The sequence below is a fragment of the Notothenia rossii genome (genome assembly GCF_949606895.1).
Source record: "Notothenia rossii genome assembly, chromosome: 4".
Classification (NCBI taxonomy): Eukaryota; Metazoa; Chordata; class Actinopteri; order Perciformes; family Nototheniidae; genus Notothenia; species Notothenia rossii.
Window position 1 is genome coordinate 84,063,228 of NC_136902.1, and position 27,241 is coordinate 84,090,468.

At 41.8% G+C, this 27,241-nt stretch overlaps 3 protein-coding genes across 8 annotated transcripts; 1 reads left to right on the forward strand and 2 right to left on the reverse strand.

The window, feature by feature from the left end:
* The first annotated feature begins 3,423 nt into the window (after positions 1–3,423).
* LOC307035589 (sodium- and chloride-dependent GABA transporter 2-like) lies at positions 3,424–13,607 on the forward strand. Its single transcript, XM_079675116.1, has 14 exons — positions 3,424–3,631; positions 3,709–3,843; positions 4,430–4,570; positions 5,234–5,321; positions 5,423–5,555; positions 5,636–5,770; positions 5,846–5,949; positions 6,043–6,167; positions 7,829–7,941; positions 8,030–8,167; positions 8,405–8,507; positions 8,699–8,799; positions 11,189–11,359; positions 11,871–13,607. The coding sequence occupies exons 1-14, from the start codon at positions 3,466–3,468 to the stop codon at positions 11,997–11,999; spliced, it is 1,782 nt and encodes a 593-aa protein (XP_079531242.1). The 5' UTR covers positions 3,424–3,465; the 3' UTR covers positions 12,000–13,607.
* LOC307035590 (CLOCK-interacting pacemaker) lies at positions 12,715–19,113 on the reverse strand. 3 transcript variants are annotated; one of them, XM_079675119.1, is made up of 5 exons: positions 18,894–19,113; positions 18,535–18,610; positions 16,654–16,836; positions 15,673–15,848; positions 12,715–14,798 (listed from the first exon to the last, which is right to left on the reverse strand). In XM_079675119.1, the coding sequence occupies exons 3-5, from the start codon at positions 16,826–16,828 to the stop codon at positions 13,812–13,814; spliced, it is 1,338 nt and encodes a 445-aa protein (XP_079531245.1). In that variant the 5' UTR covers positions 16,829–16,836; positions 18,535–18,610; positions 18,894–19,113; the 3' UTR covers positions 12,715–13,811. The 3 variants fall into 3 exon arrangements, with proteins under 3 accessions (XP_079531245.1, XP_079531244.1, XP_079531243.1); XM_079675118.1 differs by having other exon boundaries at positions 18,535–18,615; XM_079675117.1 differs by lacking the exon at positions 18,535–18,610.
* Positions 19,114–20,396: 1,283 nt separating this feature from the next.
* ccnp (cyclin P) lies at positions 20,397–26,506 on the reverse strand. 4 transcript variants are annotated; one of them, XM_079678790.1, is made up of 9 exons: positions 26,235–26,506; positions 25,445–25,567; positions 25,053–25,128; positions 24,674–24,840; positions 24,401–24,499; positions 23,733–23,888; positions 21,351–21,509; positions 21,089–21,267; positions 20,397–20,875 (listed from the first exon to the last, which is right to left on the reverse strand). In XM_079678790.1, exons 1-9 carry the CDS (start codon positions 26,286–26,288, stop codon positions 20,707–20,709), a joined length of 1,182 nt encoding a protein of 393 aa, XP_079534916.1. In that variant the 5' UTR covers positions 26,289–26,506; the 3' UTR covers positions 20,397–20,706. The 4 variants fall into 4 exon arrangements, with proteins under 4 accessions (XP_079534916.1, XP_079534915.1, XP_079534918.1 ...); XM_079678789.1 differs by having other exon boundaries at positions 24,674–24,843; positions 26,235–26,505; XM_079678792.1 differs by lacking the exons at positions 25,445–25,567; positions 26,235–26,506 and adding an exon at positions 25,286–25,403.
* Positions 26,507–27,241: the final 735 nt, after the last annotated feature.

A 27,241-nucleotide genomic window follows, 5' to 3' on the forward strand; every position in this document is an offset into this window, starting at 1 on the left:
TTGATCCAGTTTAGCGTCCATGTTGTGCTGGGTAACATGCATGCACAGGTAATGACCGAAGATGTTTAAATGGTTTATTGTTTCGGAGACTCAGGCAGGTTTGGTGACTATGGAGGTCCGGAGTGGAGGTAGGCAGTTCAGGCTGGACTGATAACAAGGCAGGCAGGTATGATGCAGGAAGAAGCAGGCAGGTTGGCTGGAAGCTCTGGTGGACGATGGCAGAGGGATTGCACTGGAAACACAAGGAGAAACTAATTACAAAAAGTACAGAATAACACGCAGACAGGATAACTGAATGGGCAGCCAGGAGGATGTAATACCACTGGTGTAGAAAACAATCTAGCGGTGAGTTGCTGGGAGACTGGAGTAGATAAGCTGTGTCCTGATTAGATTGATCTGGGACAGCTGAGTCGGACGGCCAGGTGAGAGCAATCAGGCTGCTGCCTGCAAGGGAGACCACACCCCCTCCACACACACAAAGCGGAACAAACAGGGACACAGTTTGGGCCGTGACAATGCTGACCTTGAACTCCATCTGCATTGCAGGCTGGAGAAGCACTGAGCAAGCTGTTCTTTGCCATGGATCGCATCAAGTACAAGAGACTCTGGCCAAGATACATCGCAGACATTCATGACTTGAGGACCAATCACCCTCAGACCTGGTAGGAACTACAAGCAGGTAATATATCTGTCACCAAGAGTGTCATTCCCTTTGTGTCTGTTGGGGCAGACCACGCATGCGAACATCTGAACAAGCTGATGAAGATTCGCTCTGGGATTATTGGAATCTCTAACAATGCCAATGTCAGACAAAGATTTTTCATGGTCACACCAGAACTTTCACGTCTTTCGAAAGAGTTCAAGAGTCAATTTGACATGGAAGCTGACACAACCACAGAGCACCGTGAGCTTGGGCCAAGTGCAGTCAAGAGGGTACATGGTACAATCGACAAGATCAAGGCAGCCGTACTCACTCATGGAAACCCCTTTACCACTGAAAGTGACAAGCTGTACAATGTAATCACACTTGCCTACATCCCAGATGAGTATGTACCACAGATCTTGAATGCTGATGTCACTGGCCAGAAGTTGTAGGAAGACTACGTGTCAGAGCGGATCAATGGAGATGTAAGCCTCTGGCCCCCTGTGAAGAAAGTGAACAATAAGATGTTCCTGTCTGGGAACAAGAAGATTACAGTGAAACTCAGAGAAAATACTGTGGATCTGAAGGAGACCAAGGACCTGTTTGCAAGGCTGATGGTAATTGCCAGGTCAAACCGAGACATCAACCAGAAAGAGGCCATAGGAAACTATGAATTTACTCTAACACCAAGGGCACTGTTCGTTCTTCTAATGGAACAATCCTGCCATGCCATGACAAGTCCAAGTTAATCAATCTCCTTGAGAAGCTGACAAGAGAAGATGTGCCCCATGAAAACCATCAGCTGCCTCAAGCTGGAAGTACTACCCACCAAGATGCAATGGATACAGGATTCACAGACACCACATCTACTGATCAGCCAAGTCGAAAGATAGCACTGGTGGACGGCATGGTGCTTGTGCAGAGACTGAGCAAAATAACAGCCACTGTAGTGACAGTCAAGGATCTGAGTGGCTGCTTCAATGACAGACTGATGTGACTAACAAGAGATTATGATGAAATCATCCTTGTGTTCGACACATACAGGACAGATTCTCTGAAGAGTGCAACCAGAGATAAACGAAGACAAGGAAAAGCTATCCAGTACCAAGTCAGAGATGACACCAACATCAAACACATCCCACTGAGCAGGTTCCTCTCTCATGACCAGATGAAGGCCGATCTGACTGACTATCTTGCAGCCAAAATTCTAGAATACAACAGGGGATCCTCCAAGCTGATCATCACGTCAGCTTCTGGGAACAATAGGAGCAACAAAGACCTACTCTTTGAAGAAAATAACCACGAAGAAGCAGACAGGCTGCTGATCCACCAGGCTGTGCTGACATCACACCGAAACCCAGCTGATGCACGGTTGATGTTCTTCTCACCAGATACAGACATTCTAGTGCTACTCACAGCAAACTATGATCTCTTCTTGAAGAACACATCGATTTCGATGGCCTCTGGTGTTGTGCAGATTGAACCACTGTGGCGAGCTCTAGGTAAAGAAAGAGCAAAGGCATTGCCAGCTTTCCATGCATTCACTGGGGCCGACAACACAGGCAGGTTCTCCCGTATAGGCAAGGCAACCTGGCCGCAGATCTATTCAAAAGCAGAGGAAGATATTATCAATGCTCTGCAGATGCTTTTGGATGAAGCAGAAGTGGCGGAAGGAATGCTGTCCACACTGGCTTCCTTTGTATGTGCAGCCTACTCACCCAAGGGTATCAACATAAAGACAATCCTCTTCTGCAAACACAGGGCAGAGAGTGACAAGCTCCCTCCAACACTTGGAGCTCTGAAGCAGCATATCTTGAGGGTCCATGTCCAAACCAGGGTATGGGCACAGGCAGCCATTGCCCTGCAGGATCCGCAGCTGGACCCCCTGCATAATGGGTACTCCAGAGACTCGGTTGGCATGAAACCAGCAACCACAGAGGTCCTCCCAGCCCGAAAGGCCATCATTGAGATGGTCCAATGCTGATGTAAATCTAACTGTTCTTCTGGAAGATGTTCCTGCAGAGCTAATGACTTAGCCTGTACTGATATGTGTCAGTGCAGTAGCCAGTGCCAGAGCGACGATGGTTCCCATGCCGAGATGGATGAAAGTGTTGATGATGATAGTGATGATGATGCATAGATGTGTATACATTTAGATGTCTAATGAAGAAGGTTGCTTCTTTTCTGTGGTCACAAAATGTGCATGTCATGATGATACTGAAGTTCACAATTTTAAACTCAGTTTGATCAGTTAATGTCAATTATCTGTTGAGTCCTCAATAAAAGTTATGTTAACATGCAATTTAGGGAGTTCTACCTGATTATTGTTGGCACCATTACATTCCTTGATCCTGAAAATGTGGGTTTAGCAGTTCAAATCAATGTTCTAGCTTATTTAGAAGTCAAGATATTACAAAACCTACATTTTACGGCGGCCATTTTGGAAATTCCAATATGGCCGCCATATAAACACCTGGGCAAATGGAAACCTGGATTTTCTGAATCCTTATACAATATCCTTTCCAAAAATGTATAGTATTGCAATCCCCACAAAAATCCCACAAAAGTATATAGTGAACCTGACTAATACCACAAGAACATGTTGATACACTTGAGGTATCATTTATGAACATTACTTCTCTATAGTTGTTTGTTTAGAGATTGAAAATCATTCTCAGCCTTGAGTGAATACACATTTCTCCTGAGAACTGATTAACCTCTCAGGCAGTTGCTCATTACATGATACAGAATCGGTGAATATAAGGCAGAGAAGACCTGGACACAAGGGGACGGGACGATTGGGTTCAGACTGAGCTTTCACAATGACTTTGGATATGACGAATAAAAAGATTTCAACAAAAAACAAGCAAGTGGAGGAGAGAGGACACTGGGGCAGTAAGGTGGAGTTTCTCCTGGCTGTGGCGGGAAATATTGTCGGCCTGGGCAACGTGTGGAGGTTTCCCTACCTCTGCTACAAAAATGGAGGAGGTAAGCAAATACGAGGCTAACTACTTGTAACTATAATCTGTAGTACAGGCAAACTGTTGCATACTTTGCACATTTAGGTGCCTTCCTGGTGCCATATCTGGTTTTTGTGGTGACCTGTGGAGTTCCCCTGTTTCTGCTGGAGACCACTATAGGCCAGTACACCCAGGAGGGGAGCATCACCTGCTGGAGGAAGTTGTGCCCACTGGCAGAAGGTATGCTATTTGGGACTTTTTTGTAGATTAAATATTCACTGAAAAAAGTGGAAGAAGTAGCTGGTACTTTTACTGTTTTATTTTGGTAGTCAAACAAAGGAGGGTTGAAACACAACATAAAAGACCAATTTTCCCTCAGAGCTCCGTAGACAAACATTGACCACCTTTCAGTATGTCCTCTGTGAAAAATATTAATATTTAAATGAGAGGTGGGAAATCTTTTAGTTATGTTGCTGAATATTTATTTCAATGAAAAGAGTTAGGGATTTGTGTTGGTCCTAAACTAGCTGGGAGAGTTATGTAATTTAACTTACCCTTGTTTGGAGCTGAGGACTACCACCTGCACTGTTTGCATTGTAACAGTGTAGTTTAATACAACAAATAAAATAAAATATATCTATTTATATACAGTTTAAGATACATTTATTTTAGATTGAGTAAGCAGTTGAAGAAGTAGGCTGTATTTGGTCAGGCTCCCGTTAGGCTGACCATTCACCGCTTTAGGAAATTATTAAAACGAGGTTGACGGGTTTTTCATATGGTTAGTCTATAACAGAATTGATAACTGCAAAATGTGAGCTTGCAGGTATTGGCTATGGAGGGCAGGTGATCCTCCTCTACAGCTGCATGACCTACATCCTCATTCTGTCCTGGGCTCTGCTCTACCTGGTGTTCTCCTTCAGCTCACAGCTGCCCTGGGCCAGCTGCGACAACTATTGGAACACAGGTGAGAAGGATTGTGATACTTAGATACAAGATAATCTAAGATTAACTAGTAGTACCATGTGTTAACTAGTAGTACCATGTGTTAACTAGTAGTACCATGTGTTAACTAGTAGTACCATGTGTGCTGTGTACTGATGTTATCTTAGAACATGTCGTACTTTTTCACATTATCTCAAGACACTTCCAGTGATTTAGAAGTGCTATTTTGTTATTTTAAAGAAGAATTAAAGGAACCAATGACCACTGACTTTTAACTGTTAAGCGTTAAGTTTCAGAAACAATTAATCCTACATTTCCGATAATGCAACTAGATGGCATCGTTCATTAGCCCCTTCCTGTCTTGTTTTACATTTAAAGAGGCCCCATCATGCTTTTTGTTTTTTTTCAATCAGACGGTGAAAAGAGGTGCATGCAGCGTTTGAGAAAAATAAAGATCTTATTGAATATTAAAGCTAGTAAACATGTCACAATAAAGGCACAAAATAAAATCCTGATACCAGAACATCAGCATGATCAGCATAGGGCCCCTTTAAACTCCACACCAGAATGGAGGCTCTGGTTAAAAAATGTTTAGACTTCCGTAGCCTCATCCTAGAGCCACAGAGACACTTATGCATCTGCCTTGAGAATATAATCATAATTTCCTTTCTTACTATCTTTTCAGATAACTGTGTTGATTTTTCCACAAAAAATGAAACCTTTCAATGGAGCAACCGGACCAACACATCCTCTGCTGCCACAGAGTTCTGGGAGTATGTATATGAACAAGCTAAGCCTCTAGGTTCATTCAAGTGCCAAAGTGTGCCCTAAAAAGTCTCAATAAAACATTGTGCCTATCTTTTTATCCTTCTAGACGACGGGTGCTGGCTATCTCAGGGGGTATTGAGCAGATAGGCAGCATCAGGTGGGAGGTGCTGTTGTGCGTAATTATAATGTGGGTCACATGCTACTTCTGTATCTGGAAAGGGGTCAGGTCTACAGGAAAGGTATTTATGTACAACCTAATACTATTGTAAAAGTATATGCTATATATTTGAATGCCTCAAATGTTGATATTTTTCTCCAGGTGGTTTATTTCACTGCCACCTTCCCCTATGTGATGTTGGTCATTCTTTTGATCCGTGGACTCTCTCTTCCTGGGGCTAAACAAGGAATCATTTTCTACCTTTTGCCCGAACCCTCACGACTCGCAGACCCTCAGGTAGGAGATGCATGATATATGGTAACAATGCAGAGTTCATGGACACATTTACCCACTGTTATGTTGCTGGAGCAGGTCTGGATGGAGGCTGGGGCTCAGATCTTCTTCTCATACAGCGTGGGGGTTGGCACCTTAACTGTGCTAGGCAGCTACAACAAATACAACAACAACTGCTATAAGTTAGTATTCGTCAATGTGTGACCTCAACCTTTCTGACAGATGATAACATGATCATCACATGCCATTATTTCACACATGTTTGTGTTGTGCAGAGACTGTCTGTGGCTGTGTCTGCTAAACAGTGGAACCAGTGTAGTAGCTGGGTTTGCAGTCTTCTCTGTGCTGGGGTTCATGGCTCATGAGCAAGGCGTTCCCATTGCAGAAGTGGCCGAGTCAGGTAAGGCAAGCTGCTGTAGATTCAACCTCACCTTCCTGTACCTTTTTGCAGCCTTAGAAGGAAGCTTAGATAATTATATTGACCCAAAGATCGTTATTGTCAGTAGAAGGAGATGCAAACCCCGTACATTCCCAAGCAAGGCTAGCTAGTTCATGACCATGGTGGAAAGTAACTGAGCAGATACCTATTATCTAACACCAAGTTAAGTAACACAAGTCTGATCAAGCCAACTGATTAAAGCGTTTGTATTTAGAGTACTACCTTCTCTGTGTCTGCGATGAAATCCCCAGGAAAATCATGAGCAGCACACTCTGTCCGCATCTCTGGGAAAGGAGGTCTAAAAACACACCTGCCGTTATGGCTTATCGATATAGATTCAATGGATTCAAATGGTTTATTTGTCATATGCACAATAGTTACAGCATTGTTGTTGGCAATACAATCCTCAGGCTCCTCCAACAAAACGTAAAATAGAGCAATACGTTTGGCTTCAGATGCCACCAAAATGAGTCCATCATCACGAGTCAAAAGTGAATTAGTTGACAGCAGTTCAACCAAAGATGTTTTTCTTCCTACATTTTCAACATGGGTTATCTATAAGGAACTGTTTAGGGCTAAAGAGGTCAAATCATACAATATTTTCACAACAAAAAAGAGAAATCCAAACACAAACTGCATGAGAATTTAGTTTTAGAATATATTCAAGTCAATATAAAGTATCTCGGGACATTTCACTGCCGAACAAGTACTGTTACTTTTTTACTTGTCAACTACGATATTGGTAAGAGGAGTTTTCCTAAGGGAGTATTTTTGAATTATTTAATTAGTACTTTTACTAAATTAAAAGTCCTGAACAACACATCTCAAGTCCATAATAAATTAAACATTTGCTGACATCTTCAGGGCAACCATAGACATGACATTAACAATCAGCCCAACGCCTGAGTGTTCATGGCACCTCATACACACACACATTGTCACTCACTGGGGTAAGGGTCAGGCTCTGAATGAGCTCATGTTGCTCTACTCACATGTCCCTTCTCTTCCCAGCCCAAATATTTACAGTACAAACAAAAAATCTGACTGCGCCAACATCAGAAGCTTATCGCATTTTGTCCGCTGTAGCTTGAAGTAGTGAATGACATTAGATGGCTGTACTTCCTTTAAACCCCTTCATGATTCCCTGTTATTTTCCCAGGTCCCTCTTTTTAGAGATCAAGAAAGTTGTTTTTTTATGTGTTACTTAAATCATGTCTTTTCCACTACACAGCCACCTGTGTTTATACAACTTTTTTAATGGCTCTTTTTTGTTTTTTCTTCATTCCTACATTCCACTCTTCCTCCTCGTTAAAAACACATAAATGATCACGACAATAAAGCAGTCACCTTGGCCTTATCATTTTCAAAGATTATTTTCCACACAATCTACATTCAGTCTGTACTGAAACACGCATGTAAAGAGATTTACTCTTTCTTCTATACCCCTTTCTGATTTCCAGTAACGTCCCCAGTACCCTCCAGGACACTGTTATTCATTTGTTACTCAAATAATGAAAACCCACTTGCCATTGGATGCACTTTTGCTTTACAAAGTTATAATGCTGAATCGTTTGAGCAACAAAGGCAGATAATAGCCAGTGACGAGTCTTGTTGTGTTCCAGGTCCCGGCTTGGCGTTCATTGCGTACCCTCAGGCTGTAGCCATGATGCCTCTGCCCCAACTGTGGTCCATCTGTTTCTTTGTCATGCTCATCCTCCTGGGTCTGGACACACAAGTGAGATGGCCTCTTCATGAACTCTTTGAGGAAGAACACGTTCACATATTGAGATGTACCTATTCTGTCTCGGGTTTTCTCCCTTCAGTTTGTTACAATGGAGGTGGTGATGACGTCCATCACAGACATGTTTCCCTCAGTGATGCGCAGGGCAGGCCGGCGGGAACGCTTCCTCCTCCTCTTCTGCCTCACATGCTTCTTCTGTCAGCTCGTCATGATCACTGAGGTCAGGGTTTAGTGTTATATACATACGTTACATATTTACCCATCCACTATGGCAGAATATTGCTGCCAAATACGATTTGTATACCATATTTTCATTTTATTTTCACAAGATGTTTTCAGTTTATGGCCTTTTAATTAATACAACTTTTATATTGTAGGCTTCCATGCACCTGATTTTATCATAATAAGTCAAATGAACAAACCTATGTTAAGTAAATATCTTTACTGTTGTTTCCAGGGAGGAATGTATGTGTTCCAGATGTTTGACTACTACGCTTGTAATGGCGCCTGCATCCTCTTCCTTTGTGTTTTTGAAACCCTGGCACTGGCATGGGTATTTGGTAGGTATTCTGTTTCAATTGGCACTGAAGGTATTTATGTTTGACCTATACAGTTGGGAAACTGGAGAGATCAAACGAGATACAATTTAAATCAGCAGAGGCAGAAACTACAACCTAAATGACATCAAATAATCAAACAAACATCTAGCCTGATCCACTAATCATATCCTCTTAAATCTTCATCTATAAAGGGGCTGATCGGTTGTATGGCATCATAAAGGACATGACAGGCATGAAAGCCAACCCGTTCTTTAAATTCTGCTGGCTCTACCTCACACCGCTGGTCTCACTGGTGAGTCACTTTCAATGTACATACAGTATGAATAATGTATTTTCACACAGCCTTGGTCTATGACACGATGGGCTCGTAAGAACTCAGATGCTCGATTCCGTTGCTTCGTAATATTCTTTATTGCAAAGAACTCAAAGCTTCTCAATGATGACTTCTAGGATCTACTAGGACTCTCCATAGAATCACTAGGTTCGACTAGGTAATGCAAAATAGGTCTCCGGCAAACAGGCATGGATGTGACGACAAGACAAGACGAACCAACACAAGACAAAGGGAGAGAAGGACTATATATACACACATTAGGTAATGGGGCAGAGGTGGACACAATCAGGGGCGGGAACAATCATCAGTCTAGCAGGTGCCACACAGACAGGAAGTGCAGACACCTGGAAAGAGAGAGTAGAGTCATTAACATAATAAGACAGTTAGACAAACACTTAAAACACAACAACTAACAGGATGCTAGCGCTAAAACCTTACAGTCTATTCTCTAGTAAACAGAGGCTGACGAAGTACTCAGATCATTACAGTGTAGAAATACTCTTTTTAAAGTACAAGTCATGCATTCAAAGTGATCCGTCAGTGGTAACAAATAAAGAAGTATAAAGAACAAATAATACATTTACTAAAAAAAAGCACCAGTAGAGTAAATGGAAATACTCAAGTATAGTAGAAGTACCTCATTTTGTACTTCAGTCAATATTTACTGTCCAACAGTGCATGTACACAGGGCCGGCCCTAGACTTTTGGGGGCCCTAAGCAAGCTTTGGCTTGGGGGCCCCCTCACTCTAGCACGATCTCACTACACACAACACGGAACCAACTTTTGTCTTATGATGTTAGCATAAGCACACATATTGTATAAATAAGCATGTAAACACCGTGGACCTAACATCGTCTTAGGGGGTCCTCACCTCCTCTAGGGGGGTCCGGGGGCATGCTCCCCCGGGAAGATTTTTTTTTAAATATTGAATTTAAAAGCATCAATCTGGTGCACTTTGAGAGAAACATTAAGAGATCTATGGATACATATCTCAACACCCATATGAAACAGAACTGTAAACAGATTTTTCTGTATGGATATTTTACAAATCACTTAAACTGTATACTTGTTTTGTCATATAGTATTTCATAACTCTTTTTCATTTATTCTCTCTGGCTGTCCATCATATAATGTTCACATAGAAACTAGCTGTCAATAGGAATATCATTCAGAAGAATGATAATTTCTTGCAAAAATCTGTCACAAAAAGAGGTTGCACATTTAAATTCCAGTGTTGTTATGGCAACGTCAGTGGCCAAACAGCCACATTTACTGCTGCAAATACATTCAAACATGCTGTTGACATGTAAAGCAGTGGCAACTATGCCACCATTTCAGCTGACTTTTTCTCAGAAATACTGTCACATAACATCCATATATTTCAGTGCTAGGTTGATGCTTAGATAAGCTAACTGTGAAACACTTTAACTGACAGGACTCCGGATCAAATGTGTACTGTAAGGTAGCTTCTAGCTTCATGTCGAACAGTAAGTCAACATTTCCCAGAGAGCTTTCTTTGAAATCACCAGGTAACGCTAAAAAACATTACATTTAGATTATATGACAAAGTGTTTATTTAATATATCTGGCTAGCTATAGCTACTTGCTAACGGTTTAGCTTACCCCCGCGATTCAAAGTAACGTCAACGTAGCTGTAATTTATGCTTTGCTTAAATGTTCGCATAACTTGGAAGTTTACTGACATTTACATACCTTGTTTACCTGGCTCAACTGGTGGCTCTGGGGTTGTTGTGTGAGCCACCACTTGAAAATTGTCGTATTTTTTAAGAAAATGTTTTCTTATGTCCATCTTCAAAAACTCTGAGTCCGACTGACAGTTTATTTTAAACATTGTCACAGCTCACAGGATAGGTACCTGTCAGCCAATAAGACAGATGTTTATTTCCATTCAACTCTCTGGCTGGTCTGGTGTCTTGCCTCTGTTGCATTCACTGAACACGGGAAATTACAATCCTGCCGTCCTCTCTTGTGTCATGATGAGGTTCAGGTAAAGCACGGTTAATGTATTATATTATTGACTCAATAATATAATACATTACTTTGAGAGTAGGCAATCTAGGCATATTAACACAATTAATTAAACATACTTATCACGGCGACGGTGTACTGAGATTTATTTATTTTTTAAATAAAAAATTAAAAAATATATATATTTTTTTTGCTAGGGGGCCCCTCACTGGCTGCGGGGCCCTAAGCGGCCGCTTATGTCGCTTAATGGGTCGGGCCGGCTCTGCATGTACACTTGAATATGTCCCAGCATGTTATTGTAGCCTTTCTGCTAGATTAAATGTCTGGACAACTTCTGAATCCCTCCTTTTTTCTCAGGGCACTTTCATTTGTTCTCTAGTGGAGTACCAGCCTCTGACCTATAACCGCTGGTACGTGTACCCTACCTGGGCCTACGTGTTGGGCTGGGTCCTCGCCCTCTCCTCCATCCTGCTCGTGCCGGGGTGGGCGCTGTTTAAACTAGCAATGGGGACTGGGAGCCTCAGTCAGGTGGGAAAACTGTATAAATGATAACAATTCAAGAATAATCACGGCCTATATGTCTTACATTGGATATATTCATTATGGGCCAATTAAAAGCAAAATAACCGATAACTCACGTCTCCGATCTTATTTATTAAATAGGTTTCAGTTTCAGGATTATTTTTGTTTTTCATTATTATGATTAATTTAGAGTAAAGGCCTTTTAGAAGTGTGACATGTTGAGGTCTATAAATCAAAGTATAATGCCGATTTACACAGTATATAACTCAGTGGCGAGCCGTGACTTTTATACCTAGGCCCTCTGACCCCCACGCCTTGCCTTGAGTTATTACGTTACAGCGTATAGGCCTACTTCAGCGGAATATCAAAACTGTAGATCTACATTACCCTTGCTGTATAAGTGATATTGATTATTTCATGAATGCTGTATTACCACTGCCACAATGCAACAAACATATGCAACAATTTAAAAAAAATTGTCTCAAAGTATTTTTGGCTTTTTCTCCCATTTTCTTAGCGTTTCCATCATTTGTGCCAACCTGATCCTGACTTTGCCGTGAATCAGAAGAGAGAAACTCAGTTGCAGCCCAGCAGAGGGGAAGACTTGCAACACATCACCACTACGTTTATACCAAACACAGAATGAACTCTTCTTCAACTGCATTTAAGTGTTACAGAGCGGCTGGGCTTTAGTCTCAAATCCTTGTTGTTGAAAGGTTATCAAAGTGTTTATAAATGGTTGTGAAAGCAGTGCTGTTAGGGTGTAATTCCGAATGAAACATAACAGACACTGTTTTTCACATACATAACATATGTGTTAATGAGATACTTATTAAACAAACTGGTTTTAAACATGAACAAATACAATTTCTAAAGATACACTTTGCCGAAAAAAATGTAATTATGTAAGTTCATCACAATCCACTTCCCTTCCGATTTTAATACGAACTAAAATCACGCATACTCTATCAGCATGTCCTAAATAACTGGCAGTTTTACAGTATGTGCAAAAGGTGTTTTTTTCAAGAGGTCCTCGTATAAATATTTTAAAAACATCGACGGACACACTCTTTCCTTTCTCAACCGTATCCATGACAACACACTGATTTTGTGTCATAACAAAAGCATCCTTTATTTCAAAAATGATTAATCACAGTGAACAGAACGTTTTCTCTGTAACCATGGAGCTCAATGGAAACTATTTTCAAGGTGTTCGGGAGACAGTGAAGCTGTCTCTAACATACGCGTCATAACCCGGGAGACTCTTTGATTTCCATGGAAGAAGTTACATGAACTAATGGAGACCCATATTTCCATAGTCGGCTGAATTAGAGATGATTAATTGATACACTGACAAAGTCTATTCTTCATATTTCTTTATTTAAATACCTTCAAATTATGAAAAACACACTGTAAAAACCACTTGAGAAATATGTGCATTGATTGCAGTGAGGTCTGTCATATGCACAAGCACACAGAGAAACATCATTGACATAACACATGATTGTAGCCACTTAGGCAACACCGTTGTTATACTTTAACACAGTCAAACTCTCAACTGTGGCCCATCTGAGGAAAAGAAAATATCAGAGTGAAACCGGAAAATAAAGCATCTGCATGAGGAAAACGGCATTGATTGATTAGATTCTGTCGATGAATCTCTTCCAATATTATAAGATATGTGTTGTATTTGTAAAATAAAATACGATATCATAACCTGGGATCATGGTGTGTCTTGGTAATGCAAAACAGATAAAAGGAAGTTGGTGTCTTTAAGGCTTTGTTGACATTTAGATAGAAGTCCTTGCAGCATGGATGATGTAATGTTGAGCAAGGTTTTCTCTGCAGCATTGAGCATTCAGTTGTGCCTCCAGGGCCATTTTTCCGGCAGCTTTTATCTTGTGTTGTTTCAAGGGCACCGATCTTGTTTATCACATGTTTGGACTGCTGCCTCTCCTTCAGCATTTTCTACCAGAATAAGGATACCTTTATCCTTTCTCTGTATTAAGTTGCTATGGTGTGACAGTGACACAACCAACTCAACTGATTTATATTGTATTGCCTGTGTCCAAGCCAAATTCCTCAGCCTCCAGGGGAAATACATTTTATTTTTCTTTAAGTGTCTCACAAGCAGAGATCATCCAAACATCAGTGTGGGTGTATAAAGTCAGTGATTATATAAAGTGGAACCTCAGGTTGCACTTGAGTGAAATAAAAAGGGATAAGGTGTCAAACGCTTATTTCTGTTGAAGCACGTTCGGCAACAAAACCTGTACTTCGACATGTAGTACGAACCTTGAATCATTGTTGGATTCCCATTGGCCTGCAGAGTGCAGAGATATCTTGTGCAATCCCTTTAAAAACTAAATAAATAACCGGGGATTAACCATTCAAATGACACATAATATCCAAAAATAGCCCTGAGTACTCCCTCTTCCTTTAAAGGCACGGCGGATTTCTAACCGGTAGAACTGTCAGGAGGTGTAAAGGTGACATTTTCTGATAGACCATTTCTATCACCCACAATCTCCCTGCTTTTTTCTGAGTTTGGGTTTGGTACAGTAGAGTGAAGGCGAGAAGAGCCCTCAGCAGCGTAGGAGTCACCTGTGGAGAAACTCACTGGTTGACTGGAATCTATGTGATACGGGATTTGTACATTTTGAAGGGTTTTAAGGTTAGGGTAGCTCCCGGACTCGGCCATGTCTCGATGCAGATGTTCCCATGTGCTCCTCAGGCTGTGGGGGGGGGGGGCGTCGCTGGCCGCCCGGCACAGTAACTCCGTGTGCTGGCGGAGCTGAGCAATGTTCTGATCCGTGGCGTTGCTCTGGCGAAGCAGCTCCTTGGTGCGCAGCGTAATGTCCAGCAGACCTGACTGTCGGAGGATTTGTACCGTGTTGAGGAACCTGTGGTGGCGGGTACTGATGGTGCCGTTTTGGTGAGGTCCTCTGGATGTGAGGTTGGACGACGTATGGTGCAAAGTGGACCCAGATGGGGCGCCTTGGCTTGAGGAGACAGTAGTTGGACTGGAGGAGGATGGACTGGTTGAAGAGGGACAGGGCAGTGCATGGGTTAGGACTGCCTCTTTGGGTTGCTCGTGAAGACGCGGCTCAGGAAGACTCCTGATCAACCTTTTTTCCTCATTCATGTGATTTGTGCACACCCTCTTACTCAGATTCTGTGATTCATCATTAGATACAGATTTATCAGGCGGTTTCTTGCTGGGGTGTGGGGCAATGCTGGGGTAGGAGTTGAGAATGGGGAGGTAAGTGTCATTTATTTTCTTCCCTGTGATGTGGGACTTCCGGGACAAAGGCTTGTGGAGCTCGCGGGACGCCGGCAATAATCTAGGGTGCTGGGAATGGATCATATGGGCGGAACCAGAACTTCCTGTTCCCCGGCTTCCATTTCTCCGGGACAGCTGGACTTTTTTTTCTATCATGTCCGGCTGGTGGGACAAGGAAGAACAATGCGAGACATACATTAAACACTATATTGAAGGTAGAGGGGTATGTCTACATTATGTTTATTGCGAAGTTACAATTTCAGTTTCCAGAAATGCTATTTGCAAAGGCCTTTGCCGTTTTGAGCATGTGTCCAATCAGACTGGGCCTATTGCTTGGCCCCTGTAAGCGCAATTACTCCAAGGAAGTGAAGAAGAATTTGGATGTAACTCCAGTATAGTATCTTGCTGCTATGAGCTGCAGCCTTTAATGGCTCGCTTCAGACCACATGCTTGATTAATATAAATATTGAATGTGTCGCATTTCTACATTTGACATTGAACTTCATTGGTTCCCTAGCAATACACTCGCCAAGTGTAAGGTAAGGCAAGTTTATTTATATAGCACCTTTCAACACAGGGCAATTCAAGGTGCTTTACAAAAATTAAAGACATTCAGACAAAGGCATTTAAAAACAGTCATTAAAAAGAAAAGATAATAAAAGAAACATTAAAAGAAAAAATACATTAATACAAAGTAAATGAATACCTCTACCTTCACAAAAAAAAATTGTGAATGAGGGCACTCAAGAGATATCTTGCTTTAGATCAAATTGTAAAATAGGGGGATTATAAATCTTCCCTTGCATCTACTTTTTCCTTGGCATATGCATAATGAATACAGCCTCCGTGTCCCCTTTCAGAAAAGTGAAAAAGTCCCTATGGCAGATATGAAACACTTTTACAGTGAGTCGCTCTGACATTTAGCAGTTTGAATTTGAAACATTATTTAAAACATGTTTTCGTTGCACAGCCTTCACACATTCCATCCTTCAGGTCTGTCTACCCTCCCTGTGTGTGCCTAGTACACTTGTCTTACCTTTTTCAGCATCATGTTATTGATGATGTAGATGGGTTGGAGCTCGCGGCCTGCTGCTCTCAGCGTAGGATTCCCAGGATTCCCTTGCTGGAGGTCTTTAGTTTGACCTCTCTGTGAAGTGTTGGCCTGCTCACTACGCTGGTCCTCCACATCTGTCTGCTGCCAGTCTGAGCCATCTGTAGAAGAGATGGAACAAGAGATACAGTATATGCTGACTTATGAAGAATAAAAACATGCTCTTTTTTTTATTTTTATGAAAATGTATTCAACATATGCTTTTAGTTAACAAACAGGGGAGAGAATAGGGACGTACATGCTTCGTTTATATTCATTTTATTCCGCTCCTTACTCTAATCAAAGGACAATACATAATGATAGTGATCCTTACATATTCTCCACTTCCTCAAACACCATTTTGGTTAGCTCGCCTTTTAAGTGGATACCGGGGGGGCTTGTCACAACTGAAGAAACGTTTTCAATGGCTTGTGGAGGAGTGGGTGTGTTTGTGTTGTATGACAGGAGGGGTGTGTGTGTGAGGTGTGGCAGGAGTCGCTTCACAACAACAAGCATTATTAAGTAAAAGCTTTGGTAAAGTGAGACACCTGAACTCTGACTAGCCAGTCTATAGCAGCAAAGTATTTGACACCATTTAATAAACACAATGACTTAATTTAAGTATATTTTAACTTTCAATTCATGTATGTCTCCTCAAATTTACATAATTACAATAAACATTACTTAAATTCCTGCACACTTCCTCTGATTTGGATGTCCTCACCAGCACATTTGCCTTCATGGTTACATTTTAAATCCAAGAACATTTCTTACACATTCATCGTGTATTTTAATGTTTTTGAACCATTAAACTTCTCAGCACTACCTAATCTGACTTGTTAACATGCATGGCAGTGTTATAAGAAATAGACTATGATACTCTGCAAATTCTTTTGCTCTGGTCAAATGTTCACCACATTTACTCACCAGAGTAGCCGGAGTCTTTCTCAGAGCTGCAGCGGGAGCCCGTTCCACTGGAGTCATCTACGTCTTTAGTTTCACGCATTGCCATCTGAGTCAAACTGTTGCTCTTATTTTTAGCATTCTTGCTGGATGAGGCAGAAGGATTGTGTTCGCTCAAGCAAGGCGCTTCCTTCGGCATACTGGAGCCTAATGAGAGAATACAGGATATTTATTACGTGGCTCAAAGCTAAAGATAGAAACAAAGAAATATATTTTCCTCTCATGAGACAGAGCTTTGTGGTGGACTGGTGACGTGCCCAGGCTGCTTGTCACCTACTGCATTGCATAGTGGGCATCCAATTAACATTTCCATTGGCTATTAATTATTTACAAAGTGAGACATTGTTGCTGTCTTTTTTCACTTTATTTGCATCACAGCTTCTTACAATAAGAGTGTGCTGTTCATAAATAGCTTATCACTTGCTCAACTTCCCTTTATTTGTAAAATAATTGGCTGGGTGTTTGTGCAGTCAATTGCACAACAGTTTTTTACCTTGTCAACTTTTATCCCCTCATGAATCTGAAGGTGCCTGTGTTGATTCATGAGGGGATAATAGATGCCTTTGGGTGGTGTAACTGAGACAACTAATCACAGAAACATAATATGTGTAGTACTCAAGGTAATAGCTTATAATTTAAAAGTGACAAGTAACTGGAGACTGTGGGAAGTTCATGAAACATTTGAGGAAAAACCACAACACAAATGACCCCCCCCCTGTTTTCATGCTTGTGTGTACATGTGTCCCCAGGTGTATTTACATGGAGCAAATGGAATACAAGGGTCATGTGTTGTTTTCGAGTCAACAGAGAATTGAAAAAATACAAGGCAGAGACCTAGAGCACAGTACATTCATGCTTTCATATGAATGCATGAGCTTGTTCAGGCTGGGGTTGAACTTTAACGCAACCACTTCTTCTTTCACGCATTTGTATGACGTCAGTCAATCTCAAAGGCTCAGCAACCAAAATGAAATCCATATGTGTATTTACATGCATCTCTGCTTATGGCCTTAATAAAAGCCCTAAGAATAGAAACAAAATAATATCTGAGGAGGGGCCTCAAAATAAACCAACACATTTAAAAGATAACCAGTTTTAACTGATTTGTTGATCACTATTAGTTTGGGTTTATGGGTTTTAAAGAACATGACTTAATACTCCCATCCACACATAGTTCAAGCCAAATAAATCACTTTTTGTGTCTTCCTGTGTCCTCCATTTAAGTTGGATATCATCATGTATTTGATGGTGCAAATTAAAATTACAGAAGCACAAGTCAGTTAGGGAAATTATCAGATAGAAAACAGGTCTTGGATAGTAGACCCTGAATGACACCAGATACTTTTATGTGCTTTCCTTTGTCTGCAAGGATACAATAATTAACAATGCAGCCACTAAATACTACATTGTAGGTCTGCTATCAAATCAACACTGCAGCAACAACATGTAAAGCTCTGCATGAGGCATTTTCATTAGACATTTCTGCGGTATAATACTTTTTCTCCTGGTCATTTGTGTACAGTCACCAGTGCTTCTCCTATTTTCGGAGGCAGTGAAGGCAACACTGAGCTGAAACAGCGCCCCCCCCTCCTTCTTCTACATTCCCCCTATTATGTAACACCACAGACTATGTAACGCCGAACTTCGTGTCAAATTCTCTCTTAAATACACAACCTCTCACACTGAACGCAAAAACACAATAAATAAAGAGGTTGTGGCATAAAGCGGCATTAAAGGGCCGAGTACAAAACAAAACAAAAAGTTATAAGAGTCGGAGCTCGGACAGGGAGAGATAAGTCCTTTCAAAGCATGCTTTACATGTTCTGTCTGCAGTGGGAAACTTACCTTCAAATGTAAAATATAAAAATCATTTCCACATTTGGTTGCTTTCCCCGCTGACTGGGTACCGAGCATCGCTAACCTGCACTGTCATGTTTCAAATGTTATGTAAGAGTTACAGTAGAAACGATTCAGTTTCCGCTCTTTGTCAAACATGCTGCGAGATAACAGTGATAGGGACTAAGGATATATATCCGTCAAGTTAGTCAGAACACAAGGCACATTAAATAGTTAGCTTTTAAAATAAAATGCATCCCCTTTTCTTCTGAATGAATTGCACTCATTAGGAAGAAAATTCGTATAATAAGTGTCAATGTTCTGCATAATTCATACCATAAAATGTGTCAGTCTGTAGGCCTACATACCTGAACGTTTATCCAAAAAGTGTCCGCTTTTGTTTTGAAATCAGGCAGGCTAATTCTAGCTGGCTTGACAATGTCGTTTGCCACGAAATGGTAAATAAGGAGTAATGAAAATAGGTATATCGAAATGTAATGTTATTCGATCTTGTATGCGGCCACAAGACAGTTAAAAAGTTCCCCGCCGATGACACAATAAAAAACGGGGGGGGTGATTGTGTTTCAAGTTGCCTCATTTAAACCCACAATCTGATGGACCTCCTACCAGACACAATACAAATGATCACCCTGTTAGCTTAACGCCCATTGGTCGATGAGACAACCGCTTAAGCCAATCACAGTTCAGGGTACATGCAGCAGCGAGCAAGTGTGCAATAAAACAAAGAAACTCCCATAAAGACCTTATAATTATGGTGGAATTTAAACTAAATAAATTACATAAATACATCGGAACTAATAAATATAAATAAATCAGAATGAATATATAAAATGACATGTTATAAGAAATACATACATACACAGGAACCACTACAATACATAGAGGTTGAAAAATGTATACGAAATACATGCATAAATAAATGTTGAGATTAAAACATAAAAAACATATCTTTGATGTATTCCCAAATGTTGGTTTACTTGCATTTATGCTTAGGTCATGTTCAGTCCTGAATAGGCCTATATATTTGGGCTAAAGCTAAAAATATATTAGATTATGGGCAGGAATAGTTTCAGTTAAAGTCACTTCATTTTAAATTGCAGTCTCGAGCTTTATTCCAAAAGGCAGCTAACAATTGACCACGTGCCTCTGCCAACAAGTCTATTGCTGCTTGCTGGAATGAGCCTGCACCCACATTACAGCACTAAGCTCATTTTATGGGATGGGCGCAGCAGGGCACAATAGAGCAGTCAGGAAAATCAGTTAACATTGTGGGTTTGCAATATGCGCATTGGTTTCTTGACAATTATTAAAACTACATACTCTAAATATAATCACACTGTACCAGAGGCATAACATTCTTGACCTATCGACTCCTTTAACCCTCCTGTTGTCTTCGAGTCAAATCTGACCGATTTACTACTTTCAATCATAACTTTTGTGTTTTAGATTCGATTGCATCAAGGCTTTATGATATCCTTTACAGAAGACATTTGAACATATACAATTGCTGACCACCACTTTCATTGAATTTTAGAGGATTTAGTCAACTTTGTAACACCCATGATGTTCACGGTCAAAAATGACCACCATAAAGAAAAGGAATTAGTAACCATCCAGATCAGATAAAACACACACATACTCTAGTTGTGTGTCGTTGTTTGACCGCGAACACCAAAGTAAAGGGGGGGAACAAAGACAATAGGAGGGTTAAGCCAGTCAGCATGTGGGCATGATTGCACATGAGCAGGAATGGCCAGTGTGAACAATACCGCCATGCAGCCAGAAGGGGGCTCTGCTGTCATGTAGAAATCGCATAAGTTTGTGCAAAAACAAAACAGCTGAAACTCAAACAGTTGCAGCGGACACTTTATTTTTACATTAAAACGTTCAAAAATAACATGATAGACAGCCCCCAAGACAAGGACACATCAATACAAATTGGCTGCAAGATAAGATCATAAAACAGGTGTCACATACATACTAAAGTGCATACAATCTTTGGTCAAACATTTTTCTTTTTAAATCTTTCAAACTTCTTCCTCATCCTTTCCCATGGCAACTCTTCGGGATCCACAGCAAATAGTTGAGCCATGCTTAGATTTTTGGAGCACACTAGACAAGTGATACTGGTCTAGCATCAAAGTTACTGAGTCAAACATGTCAGGTGCATACACCCAGCAGAGCAGCAATGTTTTTAAGGCCAGGGTGCAGGCTGACATACATGGTTTCTGGGGAGGAGAATTTAATAAAAGTAGCGCAGGTCTCTCGAGTGTGGGCCTTGGCTGCGGCACCGGCCAGAGTGTGCATGATCCTCAGCAGGGCCGTCTCACTGAGAAAAAACAAAAGAATAGATTTAAATATTGACAGATAGGATGGATGCTGACTTATACACAACATGTGGACGGAATATTTTGCATCTGTGAAGTTAGGAACATGGAGAAGCCAGGGATCCATTACTTAAAAGCTGAGGATGCCCGGGGGAAAGGCTCTCTTAGGGCACTGTGGATGAGATAAATGTATCTTATCAGTCAAAAACACACACCTGCCGACATGCACACTGGAGGCCAGACACCAAGCAGCCTCTCCTTCTGGTGTTAGGGGTTCCTGCAGAATTTGCCGGGACAAGCAGAGGACAGATCCTGCCAACTGCAAGGGCAGAAACACCACACACTGGCTCTCCAGGAGAGACAGCTCCAGAAGATAGCGACCCATCCACACCACCTGGTGGCACAGGCAACACTTCTGTTCAGATCTCTACTTAATAGGAAATACATTGACAGAAAAGAGGACCAGGATGGACCTACCTTAGCACTGCAGCGAGCAATGGAGGCGAGGAGGAGGAGGAAATGTAGAGGGGGACAGTAGGACAAATCGAACTTGAGCGCTAAGAGGACTTTGCGTTCCATTCGCAGCAGCTGATGCTTCGTGTAGGTGTGGTCCATCAAGTAGCAGAGTCCTGATACCTGGAAAAAAAAAGCGGGAAATGTTTCACATTAATTTAAGGTAAAAACAAGAATGACTAAAGTGATAGGGAATTGGAAAACTGTTGTTGATTACATTTTTAAAAAAACGGTTTGATTAATATCTCAATTGTCCCTCTTCGCTTATTAAAAAGGTCCCATGGCATTGCCATTTCTACTGATCATAAATCCATTGTTCAGAATCAGAAACGGGTTTATTGCCAGGTAGGTTCACACATACGAGGAATTTCACTTGATCTCATGGTGCATACATACAATATAAAACAAAAACTCTCCATATAAAACAACCAATCTAATATAAAACAAAACATCTTTAAGGACACTAATAAAATATAGTTAGATAGCAATAAAATAAAGCAGTAATTTGCAGCAAAATACAATGCACTGAATTATAGAATATAAAATAAGAAATATGTGAATATCAAATATATATTTCAACATTGTGAGATGGTGATGGAGGAGGTGAGGATGGACTCAATGGAGGTGTAGAAGTTCACCATCATTGTCTTTGGCAGGTGGAATTTATTCAGCTGCCTCAGGAAGAACATCCTCGGCTGTGCTTTTTTGATGAGGGAGCAGATGTTCTGCTCCCATTTGAGGTCCTGGGCGATGATGGTGCCCAGGAAGCGGAAAGCCTCCACAGCAGTTACTGGGGAGTCACACAGAGTGATGGGGGCGGGTGGGGTTGCATTCTTCCCAAAGTCCACAACCATCTCCGCTGTCTTGAGAGCGTTGAGCTCCAGGTGGTTGTCCTCACACCAGGTCACAAGATGGTCCAGATGGCAGAGCCGGGATGATGGTGTTGAAGGCAGAGCTGAAGTCCACAAACAGGATCCTGGCATAGGTTCCTGCTGTGCCCAGGTGCTGGAGGAGGAAGTGAAGGGCCATGTTGACAGCGTCGTCCACAGACCTGTTGGCTCTGTAGACGAACTGCAGGGGGTCCAGGAGGGAGTCTGTGATGAATTTTAGGTGGGACAGGACAAGGCGCCCAAAGGACTTCATAACCACAGAGGTCAGGGCGATTGGTCTGTAGTCATTTAATCCTGTGATCCTTGTTTTCTTGGGAATCGGGATGATGGTGGAGGTTTTGAAGCATGCTGGAACGTGGCATGTGAGGTGTTGAAGATGACACCGGAGACAGCTGATCAGAGCTTCAGGGTGGAGGGGGAGACATTGTCAGGGCCAGCCGCTTTTCAGCTATTGAGTTTTCTAAAAAGTCTGTTTACATCCCTTTCATTGTTGAGAGAACTTGATGTGTCGGGGAGGTCAGTGGTGTGGGAGAGTGAGACACTGAAGGGGAGGGGGACGTGGAGGTGTGAGACTGAAGCTGTTGGGAGGTGTCATTGGGGATGGTGTCAGGACTGAACTCTTTGTCTTCAAATCTACAGTAGAACTGATTCGGATCGTTTGCAAGGCATTGGTCGTTCATGGAGTGTGAGGCTTTTGGCTTGTAGTTTGTGATCTAGACCACGCCAGACAGAAGCAGAGTCATTCGCCGAGAGCTGGTGTTTCTTAGAGTATTGTCGTTTAGCATCTCTCACCGCCTTACTAAAGACGTACTTCGACTCTCTAAAACGTGCCTTATTGCCACTCCTAAACGCCTCCTCCTTGAGGTCTACTAGAATGGATTTACATTGTTCAATTTTCCAAACTCACATTGGTTTCTCATACAGCATCTCTATATAGTATGTGTATTCACTCTGTCCTAAACTGCTTGTTTGAGCTCCTGACCCCCCCTCTCTATGAGCCCACTGTGTTCTGATTGGTCAGCTTGTCCACTCTGTTCTGATGAGTCCACCACCGTTGCAGCGGAACATCAGTGTGTATGTGTTACAATGGCGTTTGTTAGCAACCAGAAAATGACAAACAGATGAGAATGCTGCGAATGGAGCAGAGTGAGTGTGTGCCGGCAAAGCTCCGGAGCACCGCGGCTGAGAAAAGATAAGGCTGATTGAGTGTGTGTGTTACGTCACTATGACCAGGAAGAAAACAAAATGTAAAAAGAAAAATGTCCAACGAGGCGTTCTGGGGCAGCATAGACAAGTCTTTTCTGTGTTAGTTTTACTCGCTACAGGCTGTACTTTGAGAGTTTGTGGGGGACGGGTAAAAACCGGAAAAGCATGTCATGGGACCTTTAAAACTACACGCTTGTGTGTAAAGTAAAACAAATACCATATTAAACAAGGGTGGGCTGAGCCAGCTTACCTCAGGGAGGAGACACTCTTCCTTCTTTGCAGCGAGGAAAACGCAAACCATGCCGAGGAGCTGCAGGTTGACTGTGGTCACTTTGATCACACGCAAGGAGCGGTTGAGGAGGTTTATGGCCAGATAGAGGGTCTCCTCTTGAAAATGCATCATCTCCTGTAAACCATAAGATACAGACCAAACAAATGTGATATAGTATATTAAGTTTTCCCCTCAACCTGGACATTGAGGTAAAATACAAATAAAATATATCAGTCTTGTTTCAAATTTGTTACATTTCTTAATACACATTTTTTGTAAATGTGGAAAATTAGAGAGGTCCAAGACAGCTGCCCTGGGGAATTCCACATTGTAGTGATTTCATTTGTGACAGGGTACCATTATACAAATACACTGGTTTCTGTTGGATTAGTCCATCAGTACCGTACCTTCAATTTATGTTAATATGTTATACAACCGTTTGTTAAATCGTTTTACGCTGTCCATACAAGTACCCCACATGATATGCATGTTGGAATCCAGCGTTTTACCATGACACCAAAGACAAATACAGTCATCTCTTTGGGAGCATTTGACCAGTTTTTAACAGACACATAAGAATAAAAAAAAAACTGAAGACTTGCTTTGTTTCGAGGAAAAAGATACCTTTAATCAACAGCGAGACTTACATGCACTTGAATGAGCCAGTCTACCAGGACAGAGCGAGTGGCGTCAGTAAAATGCCGGGGCAGATCGGCGTTGGGAAGAGTGTTTATTGCTTGAGTTTTCTGCAGGGTGAAAACAGAAAACAGGAGGCACACACTGAATATTTAACCAGATATTGTGTGGTACGATTTTCTGCCAATCTTGTAAACATTTAGTGGCGAGGTCTGCATAGAAAACCTTTCCTAGAACATTTTAAAACATAAAAGAAAGCCAGTGGATGATTTATGTCATCTCACCATCATGTCCAAGAACATATCCCAGGCAAATGTCCTGTCCCATATGAGATCAAGCTTCTCCAGTGCCGTCTCCACTTCATGGCGCAGCAAGCTGGGCACCAGTGCCTGTAGGCTGTGAAAACCCTGCAGCTGAGGGTAAAGAAACATACTCTCCTCCACACACCCATCTGCTACACAGGATGGAAACAAGGACAAGTAGGAGTAACATTAGGCAAGTAAATACTCATTTTCTACAATGTCATAAAGTAACCACCTGTGCACCAAAATCCCTCATTTACCAACTACTGTCATTCTGATGCAGGCACCAAGTCAATCCTCATATTAAGTGCATCCATTTGAGACTTTAGAGTGGAAATAATTGTTATATTGGTTACATTACCAGTTGTGTCTGTTAAACTGTCTTCATTGAACCCCATGATGATGCTTTCGTTTGTTTGTGCCGATAACCTCCTCTCCTGCAAACAGACAACCCCTTTAAGCACATGCACTTGGAAGTGGGATTGTTAGGATCATAGCAAACAAAAAACAAACAAAAAAACCTTGACAATCTTAGCTGAGTTGCTGAAACAGTGAATGAAACATTTCATATTTGGAGATCAAAACTATACAAACCTTTCTATTACAACAAAGGGCAGGTCCTTCACACCTGGACTTCCCTCTAACAAATCATCTATACTTATTGGCTGGAAAAGGAGTTTATACTAGCTCAAGCTAAGACAAGACACTCTGGTATGTGTTGGGTGACGATTATGAGCAGGAAAGAAGGCGTACCCATCTGCGATCTGGCTCCATTTTGACTGGAACCATCCTGGACTCCTCTACTTCTACAGGCTGCCAGCGATCTATCGTCCCACAGGCATACCATGATCTGAGGGGGGCCCGCCTCTCATCCGCCTGCAGGGTCAACAGAAAGTCTCACTGCTGCAGATGTAATCAGGATTAACCCATTTTATTACCACAACTGAGGCCAAAAAAACTACTTGATGGAGACTCTAGGTGGCTAAAGTTCATTCTTTTTATTAAAATCATTTTTTTTAGCAGACAACAATGCCACAAAATTAATGTGTGCAAATAATGTTTAACTTCAAGCAATCCCAAGGTCACACTCTACCCATCTAATCAGCAGCTCATTGACACCTGGGATCATGGCAGGTGAATTAAATTACTATCCTGACAACACGAACATGGAGCTGGCCTGTGTGTTAGAGTTTGAGAAACAGAAGGCAAAGAACTTAAAATAAATAAAAGTCTGATATTTTACAAAACTTGAGCTAATAAAAGGAATTAATAAGGAGCAAGGTTTATTAAATTAGCTTTCTTCTGAACCCACCCCTAACTGATTGCTCAATTTAACACATCTGCAATCAATTATTTCGAGAAAAAAAAGTTAAAAACCCCATCAAATTTAAAATGGTTTTATGGTTGAAATCTTAGAAACACGAGGGAACTTTTTGCACATCTAAGAAAACTGAAAAAAAAATTTTTAGGTTTGGACTTTTTTTTTGTTGCTAATAAAGTATGATTGAGACTGCTGATTTGAGTCCGCTAAGCAGACCCTCACCTTCATGTGTAAGTCCAGCAGGGGCTTGGAGTCGCAGAAACCAGTCCGGGCCATGGTGACAGCCGGAGACCGAGTTTCGTCCCGCTGCAGCTACTTATCCACGGTGTCGGTCGGCGGAGGCCTGGAGCAGAGAGCAGTCATGCTGCCCGGAGGCGGACAGCCGCTGATAAAGACAGGTGAGCCCCGCTGATTGGGGAGGGGCCACCGGGGTCAGGTACACGGGAGAGGAGCACCACTTCCGGTTGACGTTTCAAAAAAGAAACCACGGCCCTTTCTCATTTCTCTAACTCCCCTCATCGACTCCCCTCCTCGACTCCTATCCTCGAGACTTAGTCCCGCCCACAGGAGATGCGAGCTGAGGAGCCGAGGAGGGGAACCGAGTAGAGAGGAGGGGAAGCAGCAGGCGGTTAGAGAAATGAGAACTCCTCTCCTCTGAGCGGTCATTTTAAAGAGACGTCCATTAATGATGACAGGAGGCACAGCAGCCCTCTGTCTGATGGACAGATGTGTTCATGACGAATTATATATTTACTTTTAATTCATTCACAGTGCGGTATAATGAGACAATAACAGGCTACAGATGCGGACACACACACACACACACACACACACACACACACACACACACACAGACACACACACACACACACACACACACACACACACACACACACACACACACACACACACACACACACACACACACACACACACACACACATATATGTATATATTTTTTTATATATACAATTTCAGAATCAAACAGAGCAATCTCATAATAACGTAACACATTCAGAGACTGGATATATCCCCCCCCCCCTCTGGTCGCTACAATGAGGAAAATAAATTACGGGCCAAAAGTTTTATTTACAAGTATTAAAAGTAAGACCGAGGACACCAAACCAACTGCAACTGAGACCTGTCTGTCCGCCGCATCTACGCACACACTGTACCACACACACCCCTACACACTGTATCACACACACGCACCTACAGCTAACAGCCTA

What these genes read in the sequence shown, in the direction of transcription:
- LOC307035589 (XM_079675116.1), top strand. Translation starts at nt 3,466, where the DNA reads ATGACTTTGGATATGACGAATAAAAAGATTTCAACAAAAAACAAGCAA. An exon ending in AGCTCGTCATGATCACTGAG is followed by an intron (nt 8,168 to 8,404) that starts GTCAGGGTTTAG and finishes TGTTGTTTCCAG; the next exon opens with GGAGGAATGTATGTGTTCCA. An exon ending in GGACTGGGAGCCTCAGTCAG is followed by an intron (nt 11,360 to 11,870) that starts GTGGGAAAACTG and finishes CCATTTTCTTAG; the next exon opens with CGTTTCCATCATTTGTGCCA.
- LOC307035590 (XM_079675117.1), bottom strand. Translation starts at nt 16,828, where the DNA reads ATGCCGAAGGAAGCGCCTTGCTTGAGCGAACACAATCCTTCTGCCTCA. An exon ending in GAAAGACTCCGGCTACTCTG is followed by an intron (nt 15,849 to 16,653) that starts GTGAGTAAATGT and finishes TCTCTTCTACAG; the next exon opens with ATGGCTCAGACTGGCAGCAG. An exon ending in ATAACATGATGCTGAAAAAG is followed by an intron (nt 14,799 to 15,672) that starts GTAAGACAAGTG and finishes TTGTCCCACCAG; the next exon opens with CCGGACATGATAGAAAAAAA.
- ccnp (XM_079678789.1), bottom strand. Translation starts at nt 26,288, where the DNA reads ATGGCCCGGACTGGTTTCTGCGACTCCAAGCCCCTGCTGGACTTACAC. An exon ending in TGGAGCCAGATCGCAGATGG is followed by an intron (nt 25,129 to 25,444) that starts GTACGCCTTCTT and finishes GTCTGTTTGCAG; the next exon opens with GAGAGGAGGTTATCGGCACA. An exon ending in ATATGTTCTTGGACATGATG is followed by an intron (nt 24,500 to 24,673) that starts GTGAGATGACAT and finishes TTCACCCTGCAG; the next exon opens with AAAACTCAAGCAATAAACAC.